General features: G+C 42.5%; 1 protein-coding gene across 1 annotated transcript in view; it reads left to right on the forward strand.

Moving 5' to 3' along the window:
* ADGRL3 (adhesion G protein-coupled receptor L3) overlaps nucleotides 1-17,045 on the forward strand; it is a gene marked incomplete in the record, with an annotated part of 777,222 nt that extends 760,177 nt beyond the window's left edge. Inside the window, 3 exon segments of the mRNA XM_034772562.1 lie at nucleotides 8,506-8,634; nucleotides 12,315-12,332; nucleotides 14,692-17,045. Of these exon segments, the coding sequence (XP_034628453.1) occupies nucleotides 8,506-8,634; nucleotides 12,315-12,332; nucleotides 14,692-15,494 (950 nt within the window).
* Nucleotides 17,046-17,772: the final 727 nt, after the last annotated feature.

Below are 17,772 nucleotides of genomic sequence, written 5' to 3' on the forward strand. Positions count from 1 at the left end.
CCAGTCCTGGTGCTCTGAGCGGCATGGCAAGGGGGCGGGGGGCGGGGAGCAGGGGGGTTGGATAAGGGGCATAGGATCCCGGGGGTAGTCAGGGGAGAGGGAGCAGGGGGCGGTTGGATGGGGCAGAGGTTCTGGTGGGGGGGACAGGGAGCAGGGGGGATTGGATAGGCGTGGGAGTCCCGGGGGGCCTGTCAGGGGTGAGGGTGTGGATAGGGGTCAGGGCAGTCAGGGGACAGGGAGCAGGGGGGTTGGATAGGGAGTGGTTAGCAGTGGGGGGGTCCCAGGAGGGGGCAGTCAGGGGACAAGGAGCAGGGGGGTTGGATGGGTCGGGGGTTCTGAGGGGGACAGTCAGGGGGTGAGAAGTGGGAGGGGGCGGCAGCCAGGCTGTTTGGGGAGGCACAACCTTCCCTACCCGGGATGTGGTGTATTAAATTGTTCCCCATAGGACTGTGCTACTTACGAAGCATCAGGACTGACAACCGTGAGTAGTACATGGTAAGTAGCACATTCCTACAGGGAGCAATTTAATACACTACACCCGGCGGCTCACGCAGTGCTGGTGGCACAGCAGCTGAGGCTGTGGGGGAGGGGTCAGGGGCTAGCCTCCCCGGCTGGGAGCTCAAGGGCCAGGCAGGATGGGCCCACGGGATGGATGTGGCCTGCTGCCCGTAGTTTGCCCACGTCTGGTCTAGTTCAATATCATTGACCCCAGCAGAAGAAAAGATGGTCCAGTGGTCAGGGTACCAGGCTGTATTCCCTGCTCTGACTCAATTCTTTTGCATGTCCTCATGCAAGCCACATGGGGTTAGATCCACAAAGGGATGTAGGTGCCTAACTGCCACTTCAGGTACCTGAATCCGAAATTTAAATCCCAAATTCCCCACTCGGCTGTAGGCCTCTGAAGTCGCTAGGCACCTCGCTGTCTGCTGGCAAAGTCCCCGAGTTGCCTGATTTGAAGCAGGAACTTGAACCCAGGTCATCCAGGAGAGTGTGCTAAGCACCAGGCTATATAGTTATTCTCTCTCTCTCTGTTTCTGGCCCAACGACGATTAAAGTATTTCATGTCAAGTGGAACAGCTTCAACAGGAGAGATGGAGACTCACCCCAGAATCCTCCAGAGCGCAGTGGTCAGGGCACCGAGGTTGGAGGGCTGGGTTCCAGCTCTGAATCAGACTTGAGTGAGGTCTCTCACATCTCAGCGAGAGCTCTAACCTCTGGGCTATTGGGCATAGGGGCGGGGGAGGCAGTGCCACCTTCTCCTCTCTGTGCTGTGGGGTTTTTTTGTGAGAAAAGGCTGACTTGACTTAGGGGCCTCACTCCAGTGGAGGGTTCATGGCTGAGAATCAAGACCAGAGTCGGGTGCCTAAGTCCCTTTGAACCTTCTCTTGGAGCTAGGTGCCTAAGCCTCCCCTCAGCATTTCCTATTGGCTAGTTTAGGCAGCTCCCTGTTCAGCATGCTGGCTTCTGTGAATCGCAGTCTTAGGTGCCTAATTCTCCCCATGCCCTGCAATGGAAGACCTGGGGGCCTAAGCAGGGGCTGTGGATTTTACTGGGCAGCTAGATGTTGCAACTGTAACCCTAAGTCCCCTTTGTGGATCTTGCCTTTAGTCTGGGTCTTAGTTCTGCAGTTGTACAGTGGTACTTCCTACCTCACAGGGATGTTGTGCAGATAAATACATTTAAGACTGTGAGGCTCAGAGATACTGTGGTCATGTATCATCAAAAGATACACTGGCCAGTGCCAGCTGCTGCAGAGGGTAGGTACTTACCTATACAATACTATAGCATGCTGGGGTGGGAAGGGGGTTGAGGTTTCTTCTTTTTGAAGGGCATGCTGGCTAAGGCCTGGACAATTTTAGACTGGAATGGAGAAGAGTTGAAGCCAGGCTTAACAGACTGGGTATGTAAGTATGTTATAATTGCACAGGGATGTGATCCTAGAGAAAGGCACATCTCTCGAGTAACTTTGTTAATTGCTTTTGAAAGGTAATGCTTTTTCACTAAGTCTGAAGAAGCACATGAATGCATTTCCTTTCTGGTGCCCACTGGGTAGACCAGACAGACGCTTCAAGTTCATTTAAAGGCCTTCCGCGCTGCTTTGTCAGCCAGCTGTCAGCAAGAAGTTATTTGAATTGTGATCCTGAATGATATAGTCTAGACTTGAGTGACATCCACCTGTCAGCTTCCCTTTCATTCTTTGCTTTCATTGAATGTTTAAAAGCATACATATAGTTCATGGATGTGCAGTTCTCTATTAAACTCTCCCAAAATTATTTCTTCATTCAATATCCTCTTGTATCAAGGACGTGAATTTCTGTCTAGCAAAGGGGGAAATAAGGTACAATTCACGTTGCACACTATAGCTATAATGGTATCTACTTTCATATACACACAGAGTAGATAAACTTAACAATGACAGGTTTCAGACTAGCAGCCGTGTTAGTCTGTATCCGCAAAAAGAACAGGAGTACTTGTGGCACCTTAGAGACTAACAAATTTATTTGAGCATAAGCTTTCGTGGGCTACAGCCCACTTCTTCGGATGCATAGAATGGAACATATAGTGAGGAGATATATATACATATACAGAGAGCATGAAAAGGTGGGAGTTGTCTTACCAACTCTGAGAGGCCAATTAAGTAAGATAAAAAAACTTTTGAAGTGATAATCAAGATAGCCCAGTACAGACAGTTTGATAAGAAGTGTGAGAGTACTTACCTGGGGAGATAGATTCAATGTTTGTAATAGCTCAGCCATTCCCAGTCTCTATTCAAGCCTAAGTTGATTGTATCTAGTTTGCATATCAATTCAAGCTCAGTAGTTTCTCATTAGAGTCTGTTTTTGAAGCTTTTCTGTTGCAAAATTGCCACCCGCAGGTTTGTCATTGAGTGACCAGACAGGTTAAAGTGTTCTCCTACTGGTTTTTGAATGTTATGATTCCTGATGTCAGATTTGTGTCCATTAATTCTTTTGCATAGAGACTGTCCGGTTTGGCCAATGTACATGGCAGAGGGGCATTGCTGGCACATGATGGCATATATCACATTGGTAGATGTGCAGGTGAACGAGCCCCTGATGGCATGGCTGATGTGATTAACAATGTAAAGCCTTTATGGGCAGTTATAGTCAGAAGAGTGACTGTAAAAACTGGCATCATGGGGTTTGTCATTTGTTCTCCCTCGGCTTCTGTATCAGATTTGCTGAGTTTACAGTTCAAAAGATGATTTTTTGAACTGAGAGCCCGGCTGCCTGGGATCTAAAAATCATTCCTCTTAAACCTCCACCAATAATAAAGATTCTGGTTCAGAATTTAGCTTAGTAAAAGCCATGCATGGAGAAGACTAGAACTTGGTTCCCACTTTAGTAACTGTGTTGGTTCTGCTTTGCTAACAACAGTCCAAGTTGGCTTTGTCAGTAAAATAAGCAGCTCTGACTCAAAGATGCCCACAGAGTTGGTATGTTGAGTACAGCTGAGTGAGTATGGCAAACGAATAAAATAAAAAAGGGGGGGAGGGCATACAATTATTTGGATTATAGAAGAATTCATTTGGACTGTATTTGCACCTCTTTTTATTTGCTTTGGGTGCATATTCTAGCAGATGACTTTCCTGACAGGCACTTTTGCCAAAACAGCAAATGTAAGCAGAATATTTGTGAAATGCAGATTTCAGATTCATCATGTTGACTTTTCATTGAGGAAACCTGATTTTAACGATCAGATGCAGATGACAGTTGCTCACGTTAAATAATAAACTTGCCTCTGAAGTGGACCTCCCCAATCAAAGGTCGACTGTGAGTAAGGGTATCGGAATCTGGCCTTACAAGTGACACTCATCCAGTCCAGCAACAAAAAGAGATCGTGTGACAAATCCAAAAAGCTCATCTTTAAAATATCAAACTCTCTCACAGACCAAGAATAAGTCACTGAATAGATCCAGCAAGTCATTCTGAATAACACATCTGAGAAAATTGTGATCTGTCTGCTGACAATTCATGAACAGAAAAAGAGGTGAAATGGTTGAAACAATTATTTGTTACGAATTATTCACCCAACTCTGGTGTTGAGTAAGAGAGTGCCATTTCACAAGGTAAATCTCGGTTTATAATCACAGTGTATGAACGCTTTATTGGAGATAACCTGTAACTGAGTATCTATGAACTTTGAAGGTGCTTAGAATCTCAACCAGGATCTAGATCGGAATTGCACTGTTGCCTCTTCAGCTATATATTGGCTTGAACCAAATCCTAGATCAGAACTTTTGCATTGTTGAAATAGAAATCTGAGTATTGCTGTTTCTTTGTGTTGTGTTGTTCAGAGTTACAACTTCTGATCCTGGTATGCTATGGTTACTAGCCTTTGGCTACTGGCTCCGTTTTTAGTTGGCTCCTCTCATTAGACAAAGACACCCCAAGATGTGTGTCTGGGATGACCCTTGATTCTTTCCGACTTCATGGCCACACGCTTCCATGTAGAGTGCAACAATGTTTTGGAAAGCAGAATTAAGGTGCTATCGATAGCATCTCTTCAATTTACAGAACCCTGGGAATTTCCACTCACAGAAGCTGACAACCAGTCACATGTAACTAAACAAATACATTATTTGTTTGCCAAATATGCACAATATGCAAGTGCCATGAGAAACCGAGCAGAGAGGTTTTATGCAAGGAAGGCTATCACTAAATTCTAGCTACATGAAGAAGATATTGGGGGCATATCCTCAGCTTGTGTAAATTGGCATTGCTCCATTGAACACAATAGAGCTATAAGTGAATAAATAAATAAATACAAACTATGAACCAGATGCTTCTGGCTGAGGATATTGGGCAGACAGCCAGGGAGAAGTCAGACAGCACATAGCAAGAAAGGTTCCTCACGCTGAGTGGAATCAGAACAGGCAGTTCACATACACAGCCTGCTTCCGTCTACTTTGAAACTCACACACCCCGGCCTTCGCTAGCAACTTTCAAAGCACCTTTCCCTTCCAACCTGTCACCCCACTCCCCACACTTCCCTATCAGCGAAGTCCACACTCTGTTGCCATAACGGCTCCCACAGGCTCTGTTGCTAAGTGCTCTAGTTTGTCTGGTACGCTGTTTCTTTGGGGAAATAATACGCTTGTCTCTCGCTCCGTTTTCTTCCCAGCCACTTGTTACAGAGGAACTGGAGTCTTATGGAAACCTTTGATATTTTTAGAAACCCTGCTGCTCGGATCACATGTTTTCTATATTTGGCTTTGCTCATTATTTATTACCAAGGACATTTTCCTGCAAACAGGAGGGTTGTTTGTGAGTTCACCTGCCCCCGCTGCTCATTCCTCATCTGAAATCCTAATCCCGTTTCTAGTAGCCCTGGTGGTTGCCATGGTGATGTTGAAGTGTCACAACGAAAGCAGGATGGGAACTCAGAAGTGTGGCTAGTGTCAGGGGGTTGGATTTTTTTTTTGTTACTGACCCTCCCTTTTGAAAAGAGAGCTCGTCTTTTTTATTATTATTTTTGGAATGAAAGCTTTAATTATCGGTCATTTGGAGCCCCCGAACCCCCCAGCAGTCACTGGAGCTGGGAAGATTGTGCTTCTGAGATTGATTAATAATAATACCCATCTCTTATATAGCACTTTTCATCCACAGGCTTGAAAGCGCTTTACAAAGGAGGCCAGTAGCAGAAGGGAGGGTCTTGAGGGCAAAGTTAGGAGCTGGATCCAAATGCTTTAATAATAACATTATGTTTTATTTTCTTGTAAAGACCAAGGTTCTGTTTGCTTTGACCCTCCCGTTTTTGGGTCCATGATCCCAGCCTTCTTTTACGGTGGGGAAACCCTCTGACTTCCGCAGAGTTAGTTACTCCAGATTGGCACTGCTGTAACCAAGAGCAGAATTTGGTCCCCCCAGTGAAATGAAATCATTTTTAATGGAAATGACCTCAGTAAGAAAGAGGAAGATAGAAAATAAGCTGCTATTAATCTTGTTTAGTATATTTATACGCAGTCTGTGTGAGGTCAGTTTCTGTCCCTCTCGCATTGGAGAGATATTATTCATTAAGAGTCAGATTTTCAGAGTCTGATCAACTATGTATTTTTTTTCAAGTTTCCCATCAGAGGCCAGGTGTCCATTTAAATGAAATGCTATGAGTAGGCCCTAACATACACAGGCTGGTAGTTCACTTTGTGTTGCATTGAGGCTTGGTTTTTCAGGAAATCCACTTCCATGGTAAAAACAACGAGGAGTTGATACAGACTAACACGGCTACCCCTCTGAAACCTGTCACCTCCATGGTAGAGTCCCACAGATGTTACCAACTGCTGAGTATCCTATGTGAGATGCGTGAGGGGGTGGGGTTCAGTCCAGTCCCCAGTGGGCAAGCGTCAGCATCACAAAATCAGCATTACATCTCAACAGAGAGGCCAGCCCATAGAACCTGCTTGTGCTTGTTATTATTGGGGTGATGCCTTCTGGGGTTGTGATGAGGTCTCAGGAAGACCTGCACTGCCTTCAAAGTGCTCTAAGATAGAGAGAGAGTCTCCAGGTTCCTCACACTAGCCCCTTCCATCAGCAGTAAATCCACTCCAGGCAAGACACCCCCCAAAGGGGCAAGGCCAGAGCCATGGGCATCCCTGCCCCCCAACCAGCAAAGGAGGTAACGTTACCCCTCCTGAAGGGCAGAATTCCTCCTCTCGTGGGGTGGCAGAGCTCTGCACTGCACCAAGCCCAGGGCTGGGCCTCCAGGGCTTGGGCAGCGTGTGCTGTACAGACGGGACCATTGGAAGGGCCTGTGTTAAGCTGGAAGCAGGAGTTCAGTGGATAACCGTAGGCAGTTTCCAGCTCTTTGTAACAGAGTGAAATATACAAATAATGTATATTTATTTATCGGCACATAATGACATGAAGCCACCTCCTGGGCCAACAGCACAACGTGACACATGGACCCTCCTGTCTCGGGTCTGTGTCAGCTGTACCCCAAAATGGCTGCCACCCTCTCCCCCTCTCACATATGTTCTTTGTAACCCCTTCTGTTCTGTCATTTTTTCCCTTTTGTTGCTAAGTCATGTTCTGCTTCCTCTCCCCCAGTGACTCTCCCCTGCCCTCCAAACTCCCCACTCCCTCCCGCCCTCACCACAGGCCTTCATGTTGTTGTGACTGGGGGGTCCCTTGGCATGCCCCACGGATGAGCTGAGCACCTCAGGAGCGGAGGCGGCTGCCTGTTTTGGGGGCTGCAGTGGAAGCAGGGAGGGTAGGCTGGTGCCTTTTGAAGAGGCAGCTACACCCAGGGCTGCAACTTCGCAGCAGGTTGTGGAAGGTGTCATTCTGTTTTCTTCACCCCTACTTCTCTTCTCCACTGTCCTGCAAGCCGCCTCTTGCCTGCTGTAGCACCTCTTGCCCCGTCAGGGCCTGCTGACCTGGCAGGGAAGTGTGCTAGACCAGGTTAGGCCAGGAAGTAAAGAATATGTATGCGCTTGACTCTTCCGGCCAGTGACCGAGGGACTGTCCCTTCTCCCTGCTCCTAGTCTGAGGGTTGGTCTTTGGTAATGATGCTGTGATCCCTGTCAGATTTTCAACTGCCCCTTCTCATAGATGTGTATTCCTGCTGCGAATTGGCTAAGGCAGGGGAGGGAAGTCACTGCCACACGAACCAATTTCCTTCCCTTAGACATAAGGTAGGTGTCTCTGGTCACATGCCGAAGAGCAAAAATCCAGGAGCTCGGTCTCCTGAAGTCTAGCATAAAGAACAGGCTGAGTTGTGGCCCCTCAGCTTCCTCTACAACTAGGTTGTAGTTTCCAAAATGACAGCCAACGAGGACGGGAGTGAAAAATGGTATTTGCAAAGGCAACGTAGAGCCCTGGAATAGGAAGATCTCTATGGGCTGCCTGGTCCCGTCTGTAGGAACTCTTGAAAGAATGATGGTGCTTACGCTTGAAGGGTACATTGTTGTTGCACAGTAAGCTGTTACTGCGTAGATTTAAAGCACAATGGATAGAATTGTACCTGCCCTATTGTACATAAATAGCTGCTCCCGGAATAAGAGCTCTCATGAGTGCCCAGAATCTTATGGAAGCCAACATTTTCCATCCTTCCTTTTTTATATATGTTCCAAGTGACCAGTAAATAAACCCTAGTCAACAGTGAAATTTGAATGTATTTTCATGTGAGTCATTGTTATTGTTTGGTTCATATGGCACTTTCTGGAGACGATCCCCTCCCCACATTGTGTAGACTGTCACCTTTTGTCGTATCCTTGCTTAGACTCTGAGCAACTAGGGAAACCGCCATAAATGTGGGTTATCAGCATTCCAATCCATTTTCTTTCGCATCGACTTGGATTTGTGCATTGTCAGAAACATCTGTGCTGCTTTAGTGGCATATAGTTTTCAAGTCTAATTAGCTGGCTGCTTGTAATCAGGACTATTTCAACTGTTGTCATTCTGAATGTTCTTTTTTCCTTTTTTTTTTATACCATATTTGCCTGATTGACCTTTTTTTTTTCTCTGTCTTTCTATCGGGCTGCTCCAGGAGCCATGGCTAATCATCTTATAACCAATGCTCTGCTTCGTCCTCATGGCACTAACAACCCTTATAATACATTGCTCGGGGAATCGGCGGTCTATAACAACCCTTCTGTCAGCATGTACAACACACAAGGTGTGCAGGAGTTTCTCTCTAATTTTTTCTAGTGAGAGTCCCATTTTATGTGGCTTATATAGGCCCATTTTTTCTTTTTTCCCTTTGTCCCCCCCCCCCCTCTGTTTTTTTGGAACCAGGTATAAATAATCTTTCCTCTCATCTCAGTACATTTTTCCATTTTCCTTAGGTTTTTTCTCACTAGCCCTACCAAATGACCAGCTTCAGTTTGATAGCCACTCATCAGATCCATTCAAATATCTGGGGTGGTTTTGATTCTTTTAGTTTTAGTCATCGGTGTGTGTTTTGTCAGCTGTATCCATTTGTCGCTTTGTTGTCAGTTCGTTTCTTTGTTAAATAATTCATTTTAGAAAGAGGAGCACCTTTCAAGGTAAGTGAGGTCAAAATGGCCTTTGATACCAAGCTACTATTGCTTTTGGAATAGCATATAGAAAAATAAATTGTTAATAGCTCATCAATGTATCTATCAGAAATTATGCATTAAAAAAAAAACCACCCTTGAGCTCTAAGGGGGATATGGAACCAGAAATCTAGACCATTCCAAAGAGAGCAGATTTTAGAGTGGGGGTAATAAATGTATTGTCATATAAATACATGCAAACTACATGTGCATTAAGGAGACCAAATAAGAGCTTCAGGAAACTAGAAACTGGAATCAAATAGCAGCAAAGAGTCAGTTGGACCTAGTCTATAAGATTCTACTGCAAAAATCATTCCCTTGTGACCTATATATTTGTCTTCTTTATTTGCTCTGGTTGCATGAGTAGACCATGTTTGTAAATGAGCGTCACGATGCTTTTTGTTATAGATATGTCTATTTACAAATGATTTGGGGAATAAATCTGGTATTTGGACGCTTGATCAGGTTGCATCTGTTAAGTTTGATAGTTCAGTCTTTTATCCATTTTTCCCCCCTAGACAACTGAATCATTGGAGAGTAACTCTGCTTTCAAACACAAATACTTTCTAAAATGTCAGCTCTCTTTATTTGCTCCTCTTCTAATTAAGGTGTCCCTTTGCAGTAAGGGGTCTCATAAGAAAGTGAATAAATAATGGCAACAGTGCAAGCAATAAAGATATGTTGTAATATGCAGCGTTGTTTATAGTAAAATTATATATTGACTTGTATCATTAGGGTCTTTTCATTCCAACCGCAAAGGGGAAAGCATATGCATTTGACCTTTTTTCTGTTCATAAATTTCTTGAACCGTACTAACTTCTCACAATAAATTAGATTGCACTAATTCTTGTTAAAGGAACTAACATTAAGCGTGAATTGCTCTGAATTTTAAGAGTTTGCTATATCACAACTGTTGAAGCAAGTTTTGATAATCTGTACAGTTTTGGTATGTAAATATTTATATTTTCTTGCTGGAGAAGTGTTAAGGTTGTTACTGTTAAAAAGATGCTATGCTTTAAGATTAACATCATTTTACATCTGCTTTCAAAACTAGCCAGGGGAAGTTTTAAACTGGGTTATAGAGGTACTGTCTGGATGGCAGCAGGAAATGTCGAGTCAGAATTTGGCTTATTGTAATCCCCAGTTTTCTTGGCTGTGTGTCTCAGGTCTACAAATGTGCTCAGGGCTGAAATATGACAAAAAGTTTCTGCTAGAAAGTGCATTAAAAAAAAAAAGGTCATCTAATTTTAAGGCCCACCTGCTAATTTTGTTATTTGCACTGAGTAGAACCTCATTCCACAAATAGTCCCTTTGATTTTAAGGCGCTACTCAATACAAGGGAGCAGAACTGGGGCCAGAGAGGTTATAAGTATGCTAAAAGCAGACCTGTTCAGGGTTCAGTCAATAGAAATTAAAGAGAACTCCGTGAGTCCTGATGCGAGTTAAGCCACTGGATATTTACCATTGACTTCAGTGGGAGCAGAATTGAAGTCAGTATTTCTGGGAGACTACGAGTTTATTGATAACCATAAATATATCACGGGAAGTAAGAAGTGTAATAGATATTGCCTTCGAAACTAAGTGATTGTCTCTGGGCAGGAATTTCTGCGTAGTGTTTGATGTATGTCCCTATGAATTTTAGAGGAGTCCGTATTGCAGCCCCAAGTTAGTAAATACAGATTCCACAAAAGGCCTTATGAATCCCATGGGATTCATGCATTCTGACCCAACAGCCAAACTAACGGAGCCATTGTGATAATCTATTGAGTCAATAACACATTTTATAAATATCCATTCGGTGCCACTTAAGCATGGCTTCGTGCGCTTCCTGTGCACTACAAATTGTCACCGCATTTGGGTTTGTCTTGACTAGGATTTAATGGTTACAGCATGCTAGAGAACATCTCCTAGCTAACATGTCCTAAAACTCTAATGTAGACAAGGCGGTGGTTTCTTGCACCTCCCTCTGAAACGTCTGGTATTGGCCGTTGTCAGAGACAGGGCACTGGGCTGAATGAACCTGGGGTCCAAACCAGGGCAGCAATTTCTGTGTTCCAATGTATGTTAGCTACCTTCTCTGCTCTAGACTTTTATAATGTGCTAGCTAAAACATTCTAGCCAAATGACACTAAATCTTAATCAAGTCAAGCCCTTTGGATCTGCTATTTCTGGGCAGGGAATCTCTGCAGCTGCTCTCCCTTGCAAAAGCAGAGTTGAGCACTGCTTGCGGGAATCTGTTTTCACAAGTATTTGACTTCAGGGGGAGCTGTGTATAGCGCACTTGCAGACCACATGCCCACCTAGCACTCTGTACTGCAGCACAGTTTTGTCTGAGAACAGGTGTTTGCCATTAGGGTCCAAAGCCCATGGAAACCAATGGAAAGACCCTTCAGGTCAGGCCTTAGAAGTCAGTGGTGACACTCTCAATTCCTTTGATGGGATGGATTTGGCCATAAAGGAGTGAATAAGGTAGTAGTTGAGAAATTGAGGGGTTTGCTGAACCATAGAGGTTGCCACAATTTGGACCTGAGAGAGGAGGTGTTTTCACTGGATAGACTGAAATCAATTTGAGTCTTGGATAAATGATGGGTGTTTTATAACAGCTTTCATGAAAGATCATTTTAATAGAAGAAGGAAATAAGATAACATAAATGAGGTGTGCCACAAACTAATACAAAATGGGAAATTGAAAGTTACAACTTCATCCTCATCTTTGGTATGTTTGGTTTAAAAGCAAACAGATAAATAAATGCTTCATTGCAAAAGGTTTTAAAATGCCAGCACGCCCTGGATGAACAAAACCCCACAGTAACAAAACAGTGGGTGCAAAAGATGGAAGACACAATAGTTTAGCAAGGAAATGTGTTTCAATTTCAACTGCCGGGGTGGTTATAACTAACAGTAAGTAACAACATTCATTCTAATGGCATTAAAGGTGTCTGTCTTTCTGAGTGGGGATTGCCAGTTTAAACTTTACATTTCCAGATGTTTATTCTTGATCTGTGTTGCACCCTAAAAATGTAAACTGAGATGGAAAAAAATTCAAAAAGGGATCTTTTTTAAAAGTAAGGTTTATTATTGTGCTCAAAACATTTTTTTGTCTAAAATGTCAGTATTTTAACCTGCAACAAACAGATTCATGTATTCTGGGCAGTGGAAATTATTTCTGTTAACTCTTTTTTCTGCATATCATCAATTTGCTTTTTACTCATGTTTCTCCTACTGTCGCTGTAAGCTTACTTGTTGTTTTTTCTTTCCTTTTCTTCATGCTGTCGTTTAGAGCCCTACAGAGAGACAAGTATGGGAGTAAAGCTAAACATTGCATATCAAATGTAATTTTTTTAGTTCACTTTTATTGCATCACATATAGATGATGTAGTTATTAAAAACAGTTCATTTCTCACAATTCTGAAAACAAAAGAATAAAAACCATATGGATTAATATATATATAGTTATATTATATATATTGATACAGATTAGATGCTTTAGTTGTCTATTTTCTTTTTTGTGTCATTTACCCAACATAGGTTCTAAGTCTCGTGTAACTGTGTGTGTGTGTGTGTTACATTGTTTTAAATTAAACGTTTTTATTTGCAAAGTCATAAACCTTTTATCAATTTATATGTTATATTTCATTATGAAACTTACTCTATTTCAAATGCAATCCATCCACTTTATTTTCCTACAGAATCTTCCAGCCTCCAATTCTATGCATTGGCAGCAGAAATAACAAGCAGTGTCTTCATGCATAAGTTTCTCAGCCATGACCATCAAGCAGACACTGTAGTAACAATCACTCATTACATACAGTCCTTTAAAAATATTTGCTTTTTATTTTCCTTAAACGTTGTGGATCATTTACGGAGACCTTCTAACATGAAAATAAATGGCTTTGTTCTATGTCTGTGATGGCTAGTTTATTTTATGCATAACTTTCCTTGTTTGTTTGGAAATACATGATACAACAATATACCGTATGCACCAGAAATCCAAAATAGGGATGACATATTCAGGACATTTCACTCAAAGAAAGAACAAAGTCTGCAGTAGCACTTTCCAGTCTTAGATAGATATCCTGAAAGGACTGCATCACAGATATAGACTGAATCCTATATTTTCAGAAGGTACACTAGCAGTGTATTAAGAGTTTTTCTTGCTGATGTGAATGACCATTAATCTTTGTTGTCAACACAGAGCTGCTCTAATCCACCACTGCTGGCTGGTTCAGTGTTGTCTGTGTTTTTTGGCAGCATCTGAATGCACTAACTGAAAAAACACATGGAAAGTTTCATACAGTCTCATGCTGCGTGTTCATTCTAGTGATCACAATAGTCATTAGCATGATAGCTTAACATGCCAGGACCTGATTCTCCTCTCACTTAAACTGGATTTACTCCACTGGCTTCAAAGCAGTTACGCTTTATCTACAGTGATGTAAGTGAGTGAAGATTCAAGCCCCTGGTTTTTATTTACAATGTTAGTAGGCTTATGGAAATTTATATAGTTCATTAAATAGTTTCAACAAAACCAACTCATTCCCAGAAGGCACTGGCCTAGTTTCTGCAGTTATATATGTATTTTTTCCTATTGTAGGTCCGAAGTCCTAACATTACAGGGATACATTTTCAAAATGGCAGGCAAGCTTATAACTGGCTGACTCATGCAAATGGGAATTATGTGACTAAATACCCAAGCAGCCCTGATGAAAGTGCACCCCATCACATCTACAGTGCCCATAATCCTTACAACTGCACTGTCCCTGCTATTGAACAAAGCTACCTAATGAAAAAGTGAAACTCGGAAGCAGCTATTGAAAGAATATAGTGTACGGAGCTTGGCAATAACAACGCGCACAGAACTGTAATCCCTAGCATATGACTATGATATAAAATTCACAGCACAGCATCATGCAAATAATTTTGGTCATGCCCTTGTAACAGAAGGGATGTGATGTATAATTTTAAAAAATCAAATACACAAGCTAGTCACCATGAAGCAAAAACTATAAATTATATCCATGCAACTCCATTGCATCAAATGGAGTCGCATTAAATGTAAGGAAGGTAAGAATTTTTCCCCCAAGATCTCACATATGCAATCAGTTTACTAAACCATATTTTGGGAATGGGCTAGCTACGCTGTAAATACAGGTCCGCCGCTTATGTAACTTGTCATCTTTCCATTGAAATCAGTGGTGCTAGGACAATTTATACCAGCTGAACATCTGCCCCATAGATTTCCTAGTTTTAAGGAACATATAAAAGAAGCTGAGATAGCATTTGGGAGCAGCTATGTGTGATATGAACAGGAGCTATTTGGAGAGGGGCTGTTCCTTCTCTTAAGCTACTGACAAATCAAGTGCAATACCTGATACCAGATATCATTTTCAGTGGAAAAACCTTAATCTTATTAGCTAGAGCTCGTGTTCCCATGTAAAAGATTATTAAGCTTTTTTGTTTTTTCCATGATGCTACTATTGTTATCAAACCCAATCTAATTTTTTTAATTTTGTTTGATATCAATTTTTACACAGCTGCTGTGTTAACGTAGCAACACAGTGCAGCACTGATTGATTAAGACAGTGTGATGTTTGTACGAGTCCTGCGCGAATGTCCTGTTTTGCCCAAGTCACCCTCTCTTGTGTGATGTTTTTCAGAGGGGCTTCTGAACAATGCCAGGGATACAAGTGTCATGGATACTCTACCACTGAATGGTAACCACGGCAACAGCTACAGCATCGCCAGTGGCGAGTACCTGAGCAACTGTGTGCAAATCATTGACCGTGGGTATAATAACCACACCGAGACTGCCCTAGAGAAAAAGATCCTGAAGGAACTCACCTCCAACTACATCCCTTCCTATCTGAACAACCACGAGCGCTCCAGCGAACAGAACAGGAACCTGGTGAACAAACTCGTCAACAACATTGGCAGTGCGACCGAGGACGACGCCATCGTCCTCGACGACGCCACCTCCTTCAACCACGAGGAGAGCCTGGGCCTGGAACTCATCCACGAAGAGTCCGACGCCCCCTTGCTGCCGCCGAGGGTTTATTCCGCTGAGAACCACCAGCTGCACCACTACACCAGGAGACGGATCCCGCAAGACAACAGCGAGAGCTTTTTCCCCTTGCTAACCAACGAGCACACAGAAGACCACCAGTCGCCCAACAGGGATTCTCTGTATACCAGCATGCCCGCGCTGGCTGGCATGCCCGTCACAGAAAGCGTTACCACCAGCACCCAGACCGACCCCCCCACGGCCAAAAGTGGTGATGCCGACGATGTGTACTACAAAAGCATGCCAAATCTAGGCTCCAGGAACCACGTCCATCAGCTACACACTTACTACCAACTGGGGCGAGGCAGCAGTGATGGTTTTATAGTCCCACCGAGCAAAGACGGGACTTCCCCCGAAGGGAGTTCCAAAGGACCTGCTCACTTGGTCACTAGTCTATAGAAGATTAAGCAAAAATGTAAAACAACCAACATCCCCTCCCTCTCCTCCCTAACACCTGGTTTACTGTTCTGAGTTAATACAAGCAGTGGTAATATTGTGCGTACTCCTAAATCTTCGTGCTGTTCTAAAAAACAAACGGTCAGACTTTTTTTTTTACTGGAATTTTTAGGCCAGCCCGGGGAGAATAATAACTGATGAAATTCCATCCCTTTCCTCCCCTCCCTCTCTCAGACAGACTTCATTATGTTAATGAAAGAGATACAACAGATAATGGCACACTTCGTGGCCTTCTCGAGTTATGCTGTGTTTGTTTAAACATCCTTGATGCTCTGTTGCTATTATTACTGAGGACCTGATTTAAAACAAAAATAAAAGGCCAAAACGTGCATTTGAAACTAGTAGCGATGACGCATCTCGGTGGGAGTGCTGCACAAAGAACAAAAAACAACAACAAATAGCAAAACTGTTTATTATGAATCTGTATCACATAATGGTTTTTGGTCACTCACAACTTGATTTAACTGCAGCGCGCTTAGCTGTGGGAGCAAACAAAACAAAATCTAATGAAACGGAAGGGAATTCTAGAATTATATATGCGACGCGCATATTTTATGTTTTGCTGTATTAACTGATGATAAAAAAACTAATGGCAGAAAAAAAATTGAACAATTTCTATGTAATGTACAGATACTAGCATTGCACATATAGTCTGCTTTTTGTTCCTCCAGAACTTGCGTCCCTGTTAATGTAGTGGAAAAAAAAAAGAACTTTTTCTGTTGTGCTGGTCTTGCAAATTTGTCTACCAGTAGGAGCAAGGTTTTTCATAAATCCTTTTTTGCCATTGTTTTCTTTAAAAATTTCACTGGGCAAAAAAACAAAAAAAAAAACAAAAAAACAAAAAAAAAGTCACTTTCTAAGGCTCGTATTCTAGAAATACGATCACAAATTCTTTCCAACCAATGGAATTTTCTTTTTCTCATGCTTTCTCTTTCTTCAGTCGGTGTATTGCCAACAGAAAATTTTGCAGATTAGAGCAGGGCAAACTTTATGTTTACAGTGCACAACCCAGTAATAATAATAATAATAATATGAAGCGTATTTGGCAAGCCGTCCCTCACCCAGGCAGTAGGCACGGTACTAGAAGCCAAGAGATCTCTTATAGTTATAGCTGGGCTTCTGCATGTGAAAACAATATCCCTGTAGGAGTTAAGAGTCTTCAGGCCTCAGTCTGGTTCCCAATCTAGGCACATGTACTGCAGTGGTTAAAAAAAAAAAGAAATTTGACTGTCGTATAACAAGAATTTGAAAACCAACTATTTTGAAGTGATTAAAAAAATCCTCTGTTCATTATTTTCCTAACAGGAAATTTATTTATTTGACAGGATTTGAAGTAATGTAGGCTTTCCGGAGGTAAATTAGCAGCACAGATTATAATTTTTTTTTAATTTATGATCCATTTTGTATGGTCTCAAAGTTGAATGACCTCATTACTAATATTTGTTGTAAAAGTGAAACTTGTTTGCCAACCAATAAACAACTGATTAAGATTTAGAAGATACTGGATGTACTGTACGACTAAACTTTCTCTTCATTTTTCTCTCCCTTCCTGTCTTCGGTACAAGAGTTTTGATTCCTTTAGGCCCCGGGTGAGCAGAGCCAAGGAAAGGAGCCCTAGATGAATAACTTAAGCACAAAAATTATATAGCTATGGCTGACTGGAAGGATCTAGAAAATCTAGCTAGGTGTACTTTGTCTTGGGGTAGGGATGAGATGAAGCGAGCCTGCTTTTTAGCGGGTTACTGCATAGGTCTAGTGGGTTTCTACTGTCTAAACTAGCCTATGACATGAAGATAATTTGAGTACAGGATTTCATGTGTTGTACCTTTTTAGCACTGTAATATCCATTATATCTTTTTGGTACCTTGGTTCTTCTGATGTTACGATCAGTTGGTAGTGTGGCAAACAGTAAAACAAGTCCACATTAGGTCTCCCTAGCCACCCTTTGTGGTCTTTATATTTTAATGGTGTGGACCAATGAGAAACAAGTTATCTAAAAAAAAAAACCACTGGATCCTCTCAACTATTCCATGGTCAATTTCAGCCACCTTACAAAGACCTCCGGTTTCTAACAGGAGCTTGATGGTCCCTCCGAGTATTTAACAGGAAAGACATATATAAATTACTTTCCCAATCTGGGGTGTTTCCTTTATTTGTGTTGCTTGCCGGTGTATTGCCATACCAAATTCTCCTCCAACTCACCTTGAAATTATTTTTTGAA

Source organism: Trachemys scripta, chromosome 5 (assembly GCF_013100865.1).
Source record: "Trachemys scripta elegans isolate TJP31775 chromosome 5, CAS_Tse_1.0, whole genome shotgun sequence".
NCBI classification, from domain to species: Eukaryota; Metazoa; Chordata; order Testudines; family Emydidae; genus Trachemys; species Trachemys scripta.